Source organism: Amblyomma mixtum, chromosome 5 (assembly GCF_055824585.1).
Source record: "Amblyomma mixtum isolate Tamu chromosome 5, ASM5582458v1, whole genome shotgun sequence".
Lineage (NCBI taxonomy): Eukaryota > Metazoa > Arthropoda > Arachnida > Ixodida > Ixodidae > Amblyomma > Amblyomma mixtum.
In genome coordinates, this window is record NC_143016.1 from 88,803,424 (window position 1) to 88,819,296 (window position 15,873).

Below are 15,873 nucleotides of genomic sequence, written 5' to 3' on the forward strand. Positions count from 1 at the left end.
GCAAAGAATGTAGCCACCAATGAAACCTGTAAGCTCGCAGCTGAGAATAATGGTGCGCGTCTTTTTTTTTTTTTAATAGCAGTTACATTAAAGTACGAACTCGCTTTTTGTTCTTAACTAAATTTAATTTCTGTGTGAAGTTTTTTCTTAACCTCTAGTGGTCAAGAAGAAGAACGAGGAAATCAACAACCTAAGCAGCAAACATGCTTTCGGGCGATGTACGGAAAGCTGACTCGTATATGACAACTCGCACAGTGATCCGTAGAGAATGTCATAGGAAATAAAAAGGTAGAGTTTTTAATAGCGTTGTTGACAATAGTCTGTGAGGAAATTGTTTGGGAAACTGAATTGTTTACTTCGAAGTTCTGAGAGTTTTATTCGAATAATTAATATTATCGAAATTCGCCGTTTTTACTGCAACCTCTGATTGCTAGGTGTCCATGATCGAAAGTGGAGGTGAAATAGCTTTCATTCCCGCCTCCTTTTTTTCGGATATTAATTGACTGCCTAGCAAAGTTTCCAAAGAAAAGAAAGGACAATGTAATAGTACTTTTGGTACTGTAATGGCCACTTCATTTCGGCGCCTTTACAAAATATTTTTTAGAAAGTCAATAAACTATGGAGCGTGTAAAGAAATGTATTTGCAAGGGCAAAACGCTTCAAGTTTAAGCTGTATGATAACCGCTAGCAAAGTTGTTTGCGCGAGGGATGCTATTTCTTTTGACGCGTTTTTTACCGGTGCGACACACGCCTAACTAGAGCGATATGCTCTTGTGAATAAGCCACAGAACACATTGACTGTAAAAGCGAAGTATTGAGAACATAGGAATAAGACAAGAAATTTCTGCTGGCATCATGACAAGTGTAACGGTCCAGACTTGAAGTCTGTTTTGTCGCCCAACATGAACAGAACGAAAAAGAAAGAAGCCCGCGACGAGGCGATGCTACAGCTTCGCTTCCCCACAGGTCGTACCTGTTCGCCAAGGCAAGGGAGACGTACGGAATGAACAACAGCTTCACCTATCCCAAGGAAGAGCGCTGGACGGGCAGGCCGACGCAGCGGGTGAGCGGCATCTACGACCAACTACTCGAGAGAGGAGCCGAGATGGGATTCCACGCCGGTGAGCACGCGCTGCAGCGGAGTTTTTCTTTTCATCTTTTACAGGGACGGCTGTGTGGTTACCTTCTGTGTGTTGTCACAGACTGAAAGAGAATATGTTGCCCGAGTGGGGCTGCTGCCGATGCAGATGCAGGTTTGGTGAGCCCCGAAGATGCCGCAGTGGAGGACTCCGGATTAATTTCGGCCAGCTGGTATTCTTTAACATTTGCTGACATCGCACATTGCATGGACATCTATTGTTTATCACTCCCATCGTAAATCGGCCGCCGCGGCCAGGATTCGCTGCCGTGACTTTGAACTCAGCAGCCGAACGCCCAAGTTGCATTAATGCCCCCTTTTTCACAACCCTTATCGCTTCCTCCCTCAGGGCATTGGGAAAGGAACTACATGAAGTATTAAAAGTGCTGCATGAATGTATAGTCAAGCAGCGGGTGATGATGCGCGGGCCCTGTGTCCCCGCCGTGCAACGTGACGCGAAGCCCAGATGAGCCCTTTGCGGCAAGATGCTGGACTCTAGGGGACGAAGAGCTGGGCAGACTCACAGAAAGGGTGCATGTCTCGTGTTCCCTAGCTGCTGAGCGCTGGCTGGCGAAACTTTTCAGGCCGTCAAAATCCGATCTGCCGCACTGAAGGTTTCAATATTCGCGTCGCAAGAGAGTTTCGCTTATAGCAGCTGCCATGTAAAATACTTGAGCAAGTTGGGTTGTAATCTTTGAACTAGAAAATTATAGTTAAGCGTATTTCGCATGGGTGCAAGGTAGCACATATATATCATTAGAAGGTTCTACATTCCTGTGCAATGTAGTTATTAAAACTCGCTAATGTCATATAAATTCAGTTCGCATCACTTGACAATTATAGCATACCATATAATCTAAAACACAACCAGCCCTTGATGCTTGGTTAGGCATAGATTTCCGGAGTGGTCAATCATAACTATGTACACTTTTCTTCTTTAACGTTTAATTAGGGCCTTTCGTTTTTGGACAAAACCACGTTTTACCCCCTTCTTGCATCACGTACTCTTGAAAGTCGGATTAAACTCGATTTCTATCCGAAAAATACACCGTCTAGAAAACGTACGATTTAAGTGCACAAAGAAGAAGGCACCGAACGAAAATAAGGGGATATCTTAATACCTATTCCGCAGAGGTGCTTCAGTTAACCGATTTTAAGCCTCTTACGCTTTTGCTATTCATGACGTGATTTAATTTGAGGATTAGTTCGAGGCTATGTTTTGGAAGCGAGAGGGAAAAGCGCAGTTCCTGACGAGCCGCCTTACTGGCATGATTGCACCAATCGCTACCCATGCTAACTGCGTCGTGTAATAAGGCTCTTATGCGCTTTAAATGGTAGCCGTGACCTTGAATTATAGTGAACTACCTTGAATCAATGTTCGCACAATGTTCAAACAACGGCAGGCAGGCCTTGCACAGACATGGACGTGTCGCGCCAGATGCTGTAATGCACTTGAGAAAGTAACTGTAATAAATTAGAAAAAAAAATCTATCCAGGTGATGCCCCACGCTAGGGGGTGCAATTTACTCAGAGATTAATTAGATACATCTCTTCTCTGCCCATAAACGCGTGTCGTCAAGGCCATGTTGGGAAATGTATGGCTGGGGGTGTAGCTCAGTGTATCCTGAATTACTGACTGTAGTCTACAGGCTAAAATCTTCATGAAAACTTTATAAGAGTTTGGGGGCCCCCATTAGCCTGCAGCGTTCGGTGCGCCAGGGTTGTCCCCTCAGCCCTCTTCTATTCTGCATTTACATTGAAGCGTTGTGTTTGAATATCATGGAAAGTGAAAAAATTCGAGGATTCCAGCTACAGGCAGCAGAAGTTAAGCTGCTGGCTTATGCAGATGATGTCGCGGTGTTCACAGTGAACCGGGAAGGTATAACCGAGGCCGTGGCATGCGTAAAAGAATTCACCAAGATCACCGGTAGTAAAGTGAATTGGTCAAAGTCCCTGGGGCTTTGGCACGGAGAATGGCCAACGAAGCCAGGCAATTTTGAAAACGTGTCCTGGGTGACGACCCCAGTAAAGTACTTAGGCGTTCCACTGGACGGTTATCGCGATAGCGATTCGTACTGGAAAGCACAGACGCAAGCCACGCGTGAAAAGGTGGAAAGGTGGAAAGGGCGACACCTTTCAATTTTCGCAAGGGCCACAGTGTGCAATCTGTTTTTTATGTCTAGGCTGTGGTACGTGATGCAAGTGTTGCATTGTGCAAGGATGAACGTACAGAGACTGCACCGGATCTTTGCCGTTTTTGTGTGGGCTGCGGACTGGGAACGCTGTAGCCGGACCAATTTGTTTAGGCGGGTGAAGGATGGCGGCCTGAGTCTTGGACACTTATTTCTGCGGCAGATTGTAAGCAGATTTTGTTTTGTGCGCGATGTAAGCGATCCGTTTTTGCGCACTGTGTGCCAATTAAGGCTCGGAAATGCACTGCCGGACTTTGTTGTCACAACCGAAAGTTTCTCGGGACGTATTTTTGGTTACTTTAGAGAGGTTGTCGCGAGTGTTCGATTCCTGTCTGTTCGATTTTCGTATGAATATCTATCTTCTGTTAGCAGGAAGAAGTTGTATAAAGATTTGTGCGATGTAGTTCTTCCACAACCTATGTACAGGGTCTTATACAATGGAGGCCAGGGACGCGACGTACTTAAGCGTGTGAAGGCGATGCAGGTGCCGCCAAGTGCAAAAACTTTTTTCTTTAAATTACATACCGGAACACTACCAGTAAAGGAATTCTTGGAAAGGAAGCAGTTATTTCTACCTTGGGGATCACATTGTTTAATTTGTAAACAACCAGAAACAATAGACCACGTTTTTTTTGCACTGTTGGGAGGGGGTATACTTTTGGGACATCTTGCAACGGACTTTAAAAAAGGAATTTCCGCTTGACGCTCATGGTATTCGGTACTTGCCTGTAGAGAGTGAGGATGGGACACCATTCGACCTCATTATGCTAATGGGCCTCCATTGTATTTGGCGCTCCAGAATGGCAGGATATCATTGCGATCCTGATGCACGGCCAGCACGGATCTATTTTCGGGAGTGCATGCATAAGTATATTGAAGTTCAGAAACTTGCTCCTGAAGCTCCCGAGTGGCTCGAAAGAGTCGAGCCTTTGGTGACGCTTAAGGAGTTTTAATATGATGAAGCCACGCACCCCCGGGCGGATAGTGTTGTTAATTATTGCTCATTGTGCTCTGTAAGTGTATTTGTGTACTGTGGTTCTTGCCGAAGTCAGGCAATAAATAAAAAAAAAAAGGGTGTAGCTCAGTGGTAGAGCGCTCGCTTCGCATGTGAGAGGCCCCGGGTTCGAACCCCGGCACCTCCATTATTTTTTTTATTTTTGTTTTTTTACAATTCACTGTGCATATCGCTAAAAATAAGTTCAGGGGTACTATAAGCGTAGCTGCTTTTCACATTATTGAGCTAGAGCTTTTAATATGCGCGTTTTCTGCTGCTCATGGGTGCTCGGCTGTGACGTCACGCGTGCTTGGCTCACATTGCCTCACGTTGGCCCTGTCTGCTCTCTCGCTGTCCCCTGTCTGCTCTCTCGATGTTGTGCAGCTATAGAACAGTGAACGCCACGGTGCGCAGCCCTCTGAGTTGGGCTTCGCGTCCGGACTGCGCTCCGGCGTCCGCACAGGCCTGTGACTCACTGAAGACTGCGACTGGCTTCTGTGCGATGCCAGCTTGGGGAGGCTTCAGTAAAGAGTGCGCTGCGAGAAAAAAAAATAAGAGCTAGATGTCTGATATAGTAAAGTCTTAATGCACGTGCCATCTTCAAATTGTTTATCAAAATAATGACCAAGAGACAGCTTTTTATGTCTCGCACAAAAACTAGCGCTAACAATAATAGGGCGGAAAGTTGGGCTAGTTAGGTTATGTTCATTTTAAAAGAAAAATCTCTCTTCTTCTTCTTCACCTCTTTATAATGGCACATACCCACGTGGGGGGATTGGCCAAGGTATAGTGGTATAAATAAGGAAATTTCCATAGGATTACGACAAAATATCGGAGCCAAACGTGAATTGTGAAAAATATATTCATGAAAAACGACAGAAGAATATATGCAGTGAAATAACAAAGAACATTTTGGCGAGAATAATAATAATAAAAAAAAACTCCAAGACTTTTTAAAAAGTTAGCAAATCAACCTACCAGTTGCAATTATGTAATCATGGACATTCCCACAAATTGAGCCCAATGCAAATCATTTGGCGCTCGCTCCGACCGATAACAACACTGGCAGAGATAACGGGAGCCCTAACCTGGAGAGAGGGACCTCCAGGTAAATCTTTCTCTGAAGTGCGAACTTTGGACAGTAGAGAAGGAAATGATCCACAGATTCAACGTCCCCGCATGAGTCACATAGGTTTGTCGGTGACCACCCACATCTGCATAGGTATAAATTTCAACTGGGAATCCTGCACCGCAGTCGCGTCATTGACAGTGTACTGCCCATTTTGCTATGGTTATATCCGGCCAGAAGGGCTTTAGTCGTCACCCCTACACCGCTCTGATCACGCAGCTTTGGCTCCCATATGCAGCAAATTGGAGCCCTGAGTCATCATCCGTGAGCAACGCGGTACGGTAATCTGTGTGTTGGAGGGACTGTGTGGCCATTCTCCCGGCTTCCAGTGCAGCACATTGCCAGAGTAAATGACACACTTTTTTTTTTTTGCTGACACCAAACCAGTTCACTAATCGGGCTTTCTGCGCTCCGGCCCCATAGGATGGGAGCAGCCGGCCTGGTTCTCCCAGCCTGGCGACGAGGGGGGCTACCATCCCAGCTTCCGGCGCTGCAACTGGTTCGAGCCGATGAAGCGCGAGTGCCGGAGCGTCCTCGAAAACGTCGGCGTCATCGACCTCACTCCATTCGCCAAGTTCGAAGTGACCGGCGAGGGGGCTAGCCGCTTTCTCGACAGGCTTCTCGCAAACAAGCTGCCTGCCGTAAGTGGTCGGACGCCGGACAGTGTGGAGCTGTGGCGATCCGGCAATCAATGCGGTAGTGTTTTAGCGCGGTAGTGTTAAGACTCCCATTCATCGGAAAACATGGCGTCGTCGTCGTCGTTGTCGGTGATGGCGGCGGCGGCGGCAGGAGCGAAAAATCCTCACAGAAGCAACGTAGGTAATCCACCTAGGTCACGTGACCATGTGACGCCATCAGAAGCTGCCAACTGGATTGTGGACAAACTGTCCACTGTGGCAGGTGGCAGTTAAATAAATGATTTTTCGCTCGGGAAAAGGAACGTGGGCTGCACAAAGTCCACCGCTAGGAGCACCTACCATCGCAGGGCAGTGGCGCATCGCTTAACAGGTGCACCACTGAGCCGGGAGGGGTATGAGGACTCCCAGGCATCTATGAATGTAAAGCAGAGAATAACCTTTTGCGTATATGGGAATTAACCCATTACGCGCTATCGCGTCATAACCTTAAGGTGAAGCTTAAGTGTCCCCCCCCCCCCCCCCCCCCATTTTTTTCCCTCACAAAAATGTCGGGAATACTACCCTTTCTATGGCTTCCAATCTTGGCGGATCCCCCTGCGTGGGTACGTATGTGACATGGGTTATTTCGACAACAACAGCAACAACGATCACGACTTACCAAATGGCCCAGATCCAGACCCTGCTTTGCCACCTAGCGCTATTCTTCATTGAGCTTAGTACTGACGCAAATAAAGTTATTTTCCTCCTCCTCCTCATTTTGCTTCGCGCCTAGAATGTTTGCTTGCTTTTCTCAACGGCCGTGCGCGACGAGTGTCACAGAATATTTGAGTTGGGAGGAGTGAGCTAATGTGCGTGCAAGAAAGTGGTGCTGCATCTCGCAACTGCGTTGCAGGTGAACTCCATCAACATCTCGCACATGCTGACACCCAGAGGTCGAGTCTACGCCGAGGTGACGGTGACCAGGCTGGAGGAGAACCGTTACTTCATCATCACGGGGTCAGGATCGGAGCTGCACGATCTCAGGCAAGGCTGCCTCGGGAGATGTGTGGCCTTAGAAGCCCTGCTCTCAGCCCGTGTACAGTGACGCGGCAGAACTGCTGGGCGTCGGCAGCGGGCTGGAAGCTAGAGATGCACCGAAATATCTAGTATTCACGACAGCGCTCGGGGGTGCGCTGGGGTTGATGTCAATGAGTAATTACTCCCTTATTACAAATATACTCTACCTTGGGGGATTCCCCTAAACATTTGACCAACACTGTTCCCACTTCGAGTTATTGATCAATTTCCTCTCGCCCTACCTTGAGCTTGGCGTCCCGGTTAGCTCAATTGGTAGAGCTACTGCTCCGGTGAAGCGGTGGTCCCGGGTTCGAACCCCGGACCAGGACGAATTTTTCTTTAACTACGAAGTTTCTGGAAAAGCTGTATAGCTTTCCTTTGTAGCGTATGGCTGCGCTTGGGTGGATGTCAATGAGTAATTACTCCCTTATTACAGCCCAAGAACATAGTTAGGAATTCTTAACTTTGCATAAGTAGCGGCTACACAAAACCGCAAGAGCTGTACCGTCCGTGATAGTCGATAAACGCTTAAAAATAAAACATATCTGATAGTAAAAGAGTTTGAGCGGTGCACTTAGCTTCATCGCTCCTGGCAGTGCACCATCCGTGCACTCTAAAACAGGAATACGCCTATATGGGAGTAAAAAGGGGGTAATCTGTCCCCTAAAACAGTCCCCTTTTCATAAAAGGGAGTGCGCTAGAGGACAGGATACTCCCCTTTTAACTTCCTTCTGCTTAGTTTGTAGCGTAGAGCGTCTGCTCGAAATTAATCATCCTTTCGTTGAGCTTTTGGGGTTCCACCTCTTGCCTTTATTAGAGAGTTTTAGAATATCAATACCACATCCTGCTACCATTAGATGCTAGCTATGCACGGCTGTTGCGCAAATATCAGAACGTTTTTACTTACCGCTACCGCTTTATTCATACCGCTGGCGAGCCCCCAAGGAGCAGGTTGAACAGGCTGTGTACGCGCAGTTAGCTGCCGACGGCAGCGGTAACGGTAGCGGTATCCTCATTATCATCAGCAGCCTGACTACTCCCACTGCAGGGCAAAGGCCTCTCTCATGTCTCTCAAATTAACCCTGTCCTTTGCCAGTTGCGGCCACCGTATCCCCCCGAACTTCTTAATCTCATCCGCCCACCTAACTTTCTGCCGCCCCCTGCTACGCTTGCGTTCTCTTGGAATCCACTCACTTACCCTTAAGGACCGCTGGTTATCTTGCCTGCGCATTACATGCCCTGCCCAAGCCCATTTCTCCCTCTTGATTGCGACTTGGATGTCATTAACCCGCGTTCGTTGCCTCACCCACTCCGCCCGCTTCCGATCTCTTAACGTTACACCTATCATTTTTCTCGGTATATCGGTAGCGGTATATCCTAGGGCTGTGCTAAAACTTTATTTTGTTGGGCTCTTGTAAATGGGCCTGCAAACGAAAAAGAGCGGTCGCTCACCACGTGTTATGGTACTAACGGAATGGTACAAAACATACAAACGTAGCTCAGAGGTAGAGCCGGACGCGTAATTTGGAGGTCGTGGGTTCGGATTCCACCGGCGGCAGTGGTTGTTTTTTCTTCTGCTTTTCTAATCAATTAGCTTTAAGCGATAACATATTCAGTAATATTCTAAATTGATCAACACCACAAAATAAGTAAATAAATTAGAAATTCCCTGTGCCCCTTGGTTTCTGTGGCTGTTGGCTTCTTTCATATTTATAACGAGCCCCTCATACCCCTTCCCTTGTTTGCTTAATGACTATCTTAGTAGTGTTTTAAGAAATAAGCGTACGGCGTCGTATCTCTAGGCTTCCATGCAAGTTCGGCGTCAGCTTCTAAGCCTTTCAGACGTCCTATCTGCTTCCTCCGTAGGTGGATGGATGAGCACATCAAGCTGTGGCAGCTTGAGGACGTCAAAATTGACAACGTCACGGACAGAGTTGCCGCTCTGGGCATCGCCGGTCCTCACGCGGCTAATGTACTGGCGTCACTGACTGATGTCTCCCTAGAGGACGAAAAATTCCCGTTCCTTCATGCCAGGGAGATCACTGTCTCTGGCGTTCCGGTAATAGCTATGCGGATATCATACACAGGTAAGCTCTCTGTTCAGGTGGTCTGCATTGAATCACAAGCTTTTCTTTATTCTTTCAAATGTCAAATTCATTGTCACTATAAACGCGCTCAAAAGCATTCCACCTTATATGTTAAGATACACGCGAAACCTTGAACGGTATATAAAGTAGAACGTGTGCTAATTGAAGATGGTGAGCATACACATTACATACACTGACCGAGACATTATCAACCGTTCTCTGCAGGGTGAGTTAATAAACATGACGGAAGTTTCACTCTATCCAACACGATTTACAGTTACTCATTATGTAATATACTGCTACTACTTCTACCAATTTATTAATGTTATTATATAGTATACTTGTTAGAGTACAAGCCTTTTATATAAATGCTGACGAACAAAGCTTCGTTCAATGTTCTCCTACACTACACTACCCATTTGTCTTCTATGAATAAGACCCTGTCAGCAATTTCAGTGCGTTTTTCAGCAGGCCGAAAAATGAACAAAAATGATTTATTCATGCTAGCTGCTGTGCTCGTTGAGAAAAAATGACCTTGCGCATCGTATAAGCGAGCAGCGAACAAAACGACTGCATCCGCCATCTTGCTGAGAAAAGCCACATCGTTTATTTTTTGAATATGTCGGTCACCACCGTTTTGTTTTTCTCTCTCTCTTCTCTCTCCTTAAACTGGCATGTTAGTGCAACGCCAGAGTACTTCACTAGTTATTTATGGCTTCTAAGAGTGTAGCCTCTATTACTTTCTGATAGAAATCGAGGTTCCCTCTTCCTGAACTCAAATCCAGCTCCCTCTTTTTATTTACTCGACCCTTGCGCTGGCTTCTCTGCCTCGCCCCTCGCCAAGTAACCAAAGAGCACGAAACCTTCATACACATCGCCGTCTACTTCCTCGCCATTTCTCTAACCACATCGTTCGTGGCTGGAACGTATAAAGGTGTGTGTTACTTTCTGCGTGTCGTGAAGCCTACCTCAGGCTCACCGGGTCAAAGAAACATCCGTCATTTGAACGCACAATGCTTTCTCCGAAACGCATACTTTGGGACAGGCGACAAAGGCATTGACGTGGCGAGTTTCGCGACGAGCTTAACGATTTAATGTGTGTATGAAGACGGCAACTGCACAGGACGTGTGCTACAATGTCTTTTATAGAGACGCACTGCGTAACGGCGCGGATCAGCATGTATCCCCGTCGTTCTTACGCCTGTGTGAGGCGGAGTATTGTACAGTACGAGTTTGCTTGCAAGCGCAGCGATTCAGAATCGACAGTGAGTGAACGCGAGACTCGCGAAAACGACTGGCACACTCAGCAAGAACAATGAGAGGCCTGTCTTGTGGGGTGTTCTCAATTTTATCGGCAGTTTCTTTTTTTGTTTTTTTTTTGTCTGCAAGTTAGTAGCATAAACAAAGGCTTGAGCAAGACGATAAGTGTTCTCATTTCTAGTCAATATGCAAGACAAAGCTCTCCACGTGGAGAGCGAGTGGGTCCTACTGAAACAGTGTTGTTTATTGTCTGCCAGGTGAGCTCGGATGGGAACTTTACCACAACAAAGAGCATACTTCCACGCTGTACAATGAGCTACTCCGATCCGGGGAGCAGTACGACATTAAGGACTTCGGTACTTACGCCCTGAACAGCCTACGGATTGAGAAAGGCTTCAGACTGTGGGGTGCCGACGTAAGTAAATAAACGCACATTTGGTTCGTTTTTTTTTTTTTTTATGAACGTAGTCTTGTCTGTGTCATCAGGTAATACGTTAAATGGTCCAAAATAATTTGAATTCACGCATTTACTATCAAAAGGGCTGAGATTAGGCTACTGATGATAACAAAACACCCAAAATATTAGCTTGAAAGTGCCTGCGACCCTGTTCAGAAAAAAAAAACAGAAAAAAAACAGTTACAGATAAGCCTTGCAGAAATACCTAAAATTAACAGAATATCAAAAGGAACGCCCCAGAGCACATAAAGAAAGAGCTTTAAAATCCCATAAAGCAATCTGTAAATTCGATGTTTCAGCAGACCTCAATGATAAACAATGGCGGGTATTTCCAGCAAGAGCACATGATTGTGATAAATTCACATATTCGAGCCGCCGTGGTGGCTCTCTGGTTATGGTGCTCGGCTGCTGACCCGAAAGACGGGGGTTCGATCCCGGCCGCGGCGGTCGCATTTCGATGGAATCGAAACGCTAGAGGCCCGTGTGCTGTGCGATGTCAGTGCACGTTAAAGAACCCCATGTGGTCGAAATTATCTGGAGCCTTCTACCACGGCGTTCTTTATAGCCTGAACCGCTTTGGGACGTTAAACCCCCATAAACTCACCAACTCAATCGACATATTCTTTGATTTTAAGGTTCTTATGTTCTTAACTCTGTCTCCTGTTCTAAAACTTTAATAGAAGCAGTCAGTCGACATACTATAAAAATGAATGTAAAATGCTAGGCTTGCTCTTTATTTAATTACCTCTTTAACACGTATTGCCTAAACGCGTGTTTATTCGCAGATGACTGTTGACACCAACCCATTCGAAGCTGGCCTTGGTCCTTTCGTAAGGATGAAAAAAGCTGCAGAATTTGTGGGAAAGGCGGCTCTCCAGCAGATTTTGAGACAAGGCCTCAAACGGAAACTAGTCCATCTAGCTGTCGACGCCCCGGATGTTGATCCAGAAGGGAACGAGACCGTCTGGTGCTCCAACAAGGTAATTGCACGAAACAAGTTTGTGAGATCGTGTCCAAAAAGATATCCGCGCTGAAACAGCCTCGACACTCGTCTTCAAAATCTGGTCATTCTTCGAGGCTGTTTTGAAGAAGCGTAGCTTGTTGGGCCAGTTGGTGCATGGTAAGTGGAAAACCAGCGAAAAGGACGGGATCACAAGCAGGAGAAGTACACAGGACAACGCTGTTCTTCGGAAACCAGCCGATGTAATCGCCGCCTAGGAGCCTTGATACCAATTACTCCATGCTCAATACTCATTCCAAGCTGGTGCTGTCGGTGGTTTACTTTCCTGTCACTGACGGCGCAATAATTTGTAGAACTTACAGTTTTTAGCAGATACATCTACCTCTACCGATGCTATCCCGAAGGGGGACTACCGCACTTAGCGTTTCTTATCACGACGCGACATGATTTCCCTTCCCCCTCGTGTGGTCGTGCTTTAACTTCGGAATGCGGTAGTTTGCTTGAAGACGAGGTTGCACGAGCACCTCTTTCAGTAGTCAGATAGACGCGGCTGTAAGTGTGCACTGATTCGCGAGAATACTGGCACATATGCTATCGTTCCTTCAAAGAACGTCTCCTGAGCTAGGCAGACGGGATCTTGCCTGCGCGATAAGCTGCTCCTGGTACGAACAGCTGCGCACTTCACACTTCTGGGAATCTATCTGTCCATTGCAAAAGGCGCTCGTTCAAGTCCGTCTTCAAGCAAGCGACCTTGACTTAAGAGTCGTACGACGACCTGGCGAGTGAGATATACCGGGTGGTTAAGGGAAGGCGCCAGCAATTATTAAATATCGGCTTTTGACGCGGTAGAGTTAAGGCTCTCGTTGTGCAGAAAATCCGGTGTCTTCGGTGTCGTCGTCGGCGTCGTGAACGATTGTGGACTAATTATGGAAAGCAATTATCCAGTTGGCTTATTCCGAAACTTCTGAATCTTCATCCTGATTTGTTGGGCCTCATGGAAAACTGTTCTTCTCTGCATGCTTCCCGAAAGCAGGCAAAGAAATTTTTTCTTGATTTGCCTATAAACCTGACTATGTTTCTAGAAACTGCGGTGCCAGTATATTTACTGTTATGTTCCAGGCGCTCCCCTTCATTCCGGTTATCTTTGTTTTGTTTTTTTTGTCAAGGGAACACATTGATGATTATTCTCTTTACTCAATTACTTTGACTTGTAGCAAGGGTGTGCTTTCAAGTCTAGTTGTATGTGGAATCACACGGTATTCCTGTAGAATTTTGTTGTAATGTTTTTTTTTTAGGTGCGTTTTTTTTTTTGCTGTCTTACGGTATTCTTGCAGAATTTTGCTGAATTGCCTTTCATGTCCACACTGTGCTGTATGAATGCAGGCTGCTTATGGCCCAGTCAGGTGACCTCATGTGTCACCTTTAGCCCTCTTCATCTAGACAATTGTATTTTGTCTGAATTTCAATAAATTTAATTTCATAAACAGTGTGCCGTATGGTGGCCCAGGTGGCCACCCCCGAAAAGGCAACCTAGGCGGGCCACCTAGGTCACGTGACATTGTGGCGTCATCACTACTTACCCGCCGGATTGTGAGCGCACAAAACACCCTGACAGGTGGTAGTTTATTTAATGGTTGATCGCGAGAGTATGCTCGGAAAGAGCAGCCCATATAGTTACTTGCTATTACCTAAACTGAAAGCTGGCGCACCGCCTATGGGAGTTTGTATGACGCTCCCTCAAGACCACTTCAGCCACCGTGGGCGCTCAAAGCGTCTGGGTAGCCACCGTGGGCGCTCAAAACATCTGGGTCGGTGCGCTACCGACTGCAGAACAACAACTTTTGGCCCAAAAATAATGCAAAATAAACGCTGTTCGATAATCAAGAATGCTCTAACATTCAATATCCTGCGTATAAATTGCAAAAAACGAGCAGAAAAGCATGCAAATGCAAATTTTACTTAAAATAAGAGATGGCTAGTTTTCCTATTGACCAAGTATTGAGCACTACAAAAACTAATATTTCGTGCTTAACAGGCGCACTTCAAAAAGTAAATATGTTTTAAAAAATTTTGTTGCTTAAACACTTTAAGACGTTTTTTTAAGGGCATTTCGGAACAGGGAAACCTTTTGTTGGCGTCGTGTGCTGTTGCGTTTTCGCTACTATGGCGTTTGCACACTGCGTTCGCGCCAAAGTCGACTGCATGGTCGACTGCGCGCGGGGCGTGCCATTTGACAGCTCTTCTCTGAAGCAGCACGTATGCGCGCACGCACGGAGAACAGCGTTTTTGGAATAAAACAACCTAGTAGTGTCACTCTGTGTTCCCGAAAAAATCCGGCTGTCCCGCACCAAGTAGCTCATCGGTCCATGATGCTTTGAGCGTCCATGGTGGCTGAAATGCAGCGCCGCCAGCTTTTCCTCTATAGTCGGATACAACTTAAGAAGGCAGCGGCTTTTCCCCGTCAAAGGAACCCCTCTTCAAGCAAATGGCGTCAGCCGATTCTCATGACCATGCTAGTGTCACAAAGCAGGGAGTGGTAGATAAAAGGTGATAGTCCCCTCCCTCCATAGTCGGGGATAGACCCCTCTCTCCATTGTGTCATATCATTAGGATGGAGCTGCAGCTTTCCCTACATTTTTTTCAGGTAAAAATATGATTGTTGCGGTGTAGCAATACAAGTAATGCGGAACCTCAGAAAAAAAGCGAATCATGTTTACTATTTTCCTATTTAACTAACTTCGGGTTAGCTAACTTCTAATAGTTAACTGAATATTGCAGGTAAGCACCTGGCTGCATTAGAGATATTTAGCTGGACATCAGCTATAGCCATTTCAGTTCTTTTAATTTCGAAGACGCGGTTGTCCTCGGTGATTCGGAAATCGTGCGCCGAATAAGATGTGAATCTAATCGGAGCAGACAAACGAACTCGGTAACTCCTGACTTCAAAGGCGTCATCACCCACGCGACCTCTGTTGAAAATATTAAAATTTTCTTTTTCTTTGCTCGATCAAGATGCAGTTGCTATTTTACGGTTTCCTGTTGTCAGTTTCTATGTTCTCCCTTTCCCGTCGTATTGCACATTAAAACAGCACAAAAGCTGCAACCTTTCCTGGTGCAACACTGTTGAAGGGTCAGATTCGTTTCGTGCACATTAAGTCGCAACATTTGCATTTGCGAGATGTGGGGCCCATCTTACTTGGCTGTTTCTTTGTGCGCGTAATGAGCATTTACAAAACCAACCTGGCTCATCTATGCAGGTCGTTGGGTACACAACTTCCGGATCCTACGGAGTCCAGGCTCAACAGAGTTTCGCTATGGCCTATCTGCCATTCTACTTTGCGATACCAGGCAGCGAAGTGCAAGTGGAACTGCTGGGAAAGCTCTGCTCGGCTACTGTTCTGCCAGGGGCGCCTGTTCCTGTCCAAGTCAAAAACAGGAAACCGCCACGAGCCAATAGCTGATTTTTTATTTAAAAGAACACCCTAGTATTATGAACATCGTCAAGTAACCATCAATCACTCTTACAACGTGTGACCAGCACATTTTCATTGGGGAAGGGTATGCTCAGTGCACAAGGAAGCAGACGTTAGTGCGATATCACGAGTGACCGTCCATATGCTTCGATCGGAGCTTTAAAATAAAGAAAGCATTTCAACTCAAAATGAACGCTTCGTGATTTGATGCACAGTGATGCGTAAGAATGCATGCGGTATATCTACATCACCGTATACACGAGCTAGGAGACGCCGTTAGCTCTGTCTACACGGAGAATTTGTATCCAAAGAGTCTGCGCCATGTTTCAGGACAGAGAACATCAATTCCACGATGCACGCACGAGAAAGAGTGAACTTTATTCCTCTGATAAAAGGCTTTGGTGCAGGAGTCGTCAGAGAGGAGTCCTTAGCCTAGTAACCCCGTGGTCCGAGAAATTACCAAGAGGGAGCTGTACCTCGGTGTCGGC

The 15,873-nt window shown here is 46.3% G+C and overlaps 1 protein-coding gene across 1 annotated transcript in view; it reads left to right on the forward strand.

Moving 5' to 3' along the window:
- The window catches only part of LOC149342946 (dimethylglycine dehydrogenase, mitochondrial-like), a 44,360-nt gene extending 28,980 nt beyond the window's left edge, over positions 1–15,380 (forward strand). Inside the window, exons 10-16 of the mRNA XM_089545490.1 lie at positions 967–1,121; positions 5,877–6,094; positions 6,984–7,114; positions 9,014–9,234; positions 10,752–10,909; positions 11,737–11,931; positions 15,170–15,380. Coding sequence (XP_089401616.1) covers positions 967–1,121; positions 5,877–6,094; positions 6,984–7,114; positions 9,014–9,234; positions 10,752–10,909; positions 11,737–11,931; positions 15,170–15,373 — 1,282 coding nt within the window. The 3' untranslated portion in view covers positions 15,374–15,380. The remainder of the gene's footprint in view (positions 1–966; positions 1,122–5,876; positions 6,095–6,983; positions 7,115–9,013; positions 9,235–10,751; positions 10,910–11,736; positions 11,932–15,169) is intronic.
- The last annotated feature ends 493 nt before the right edge of the window (positions 15,381–15,873 follow it).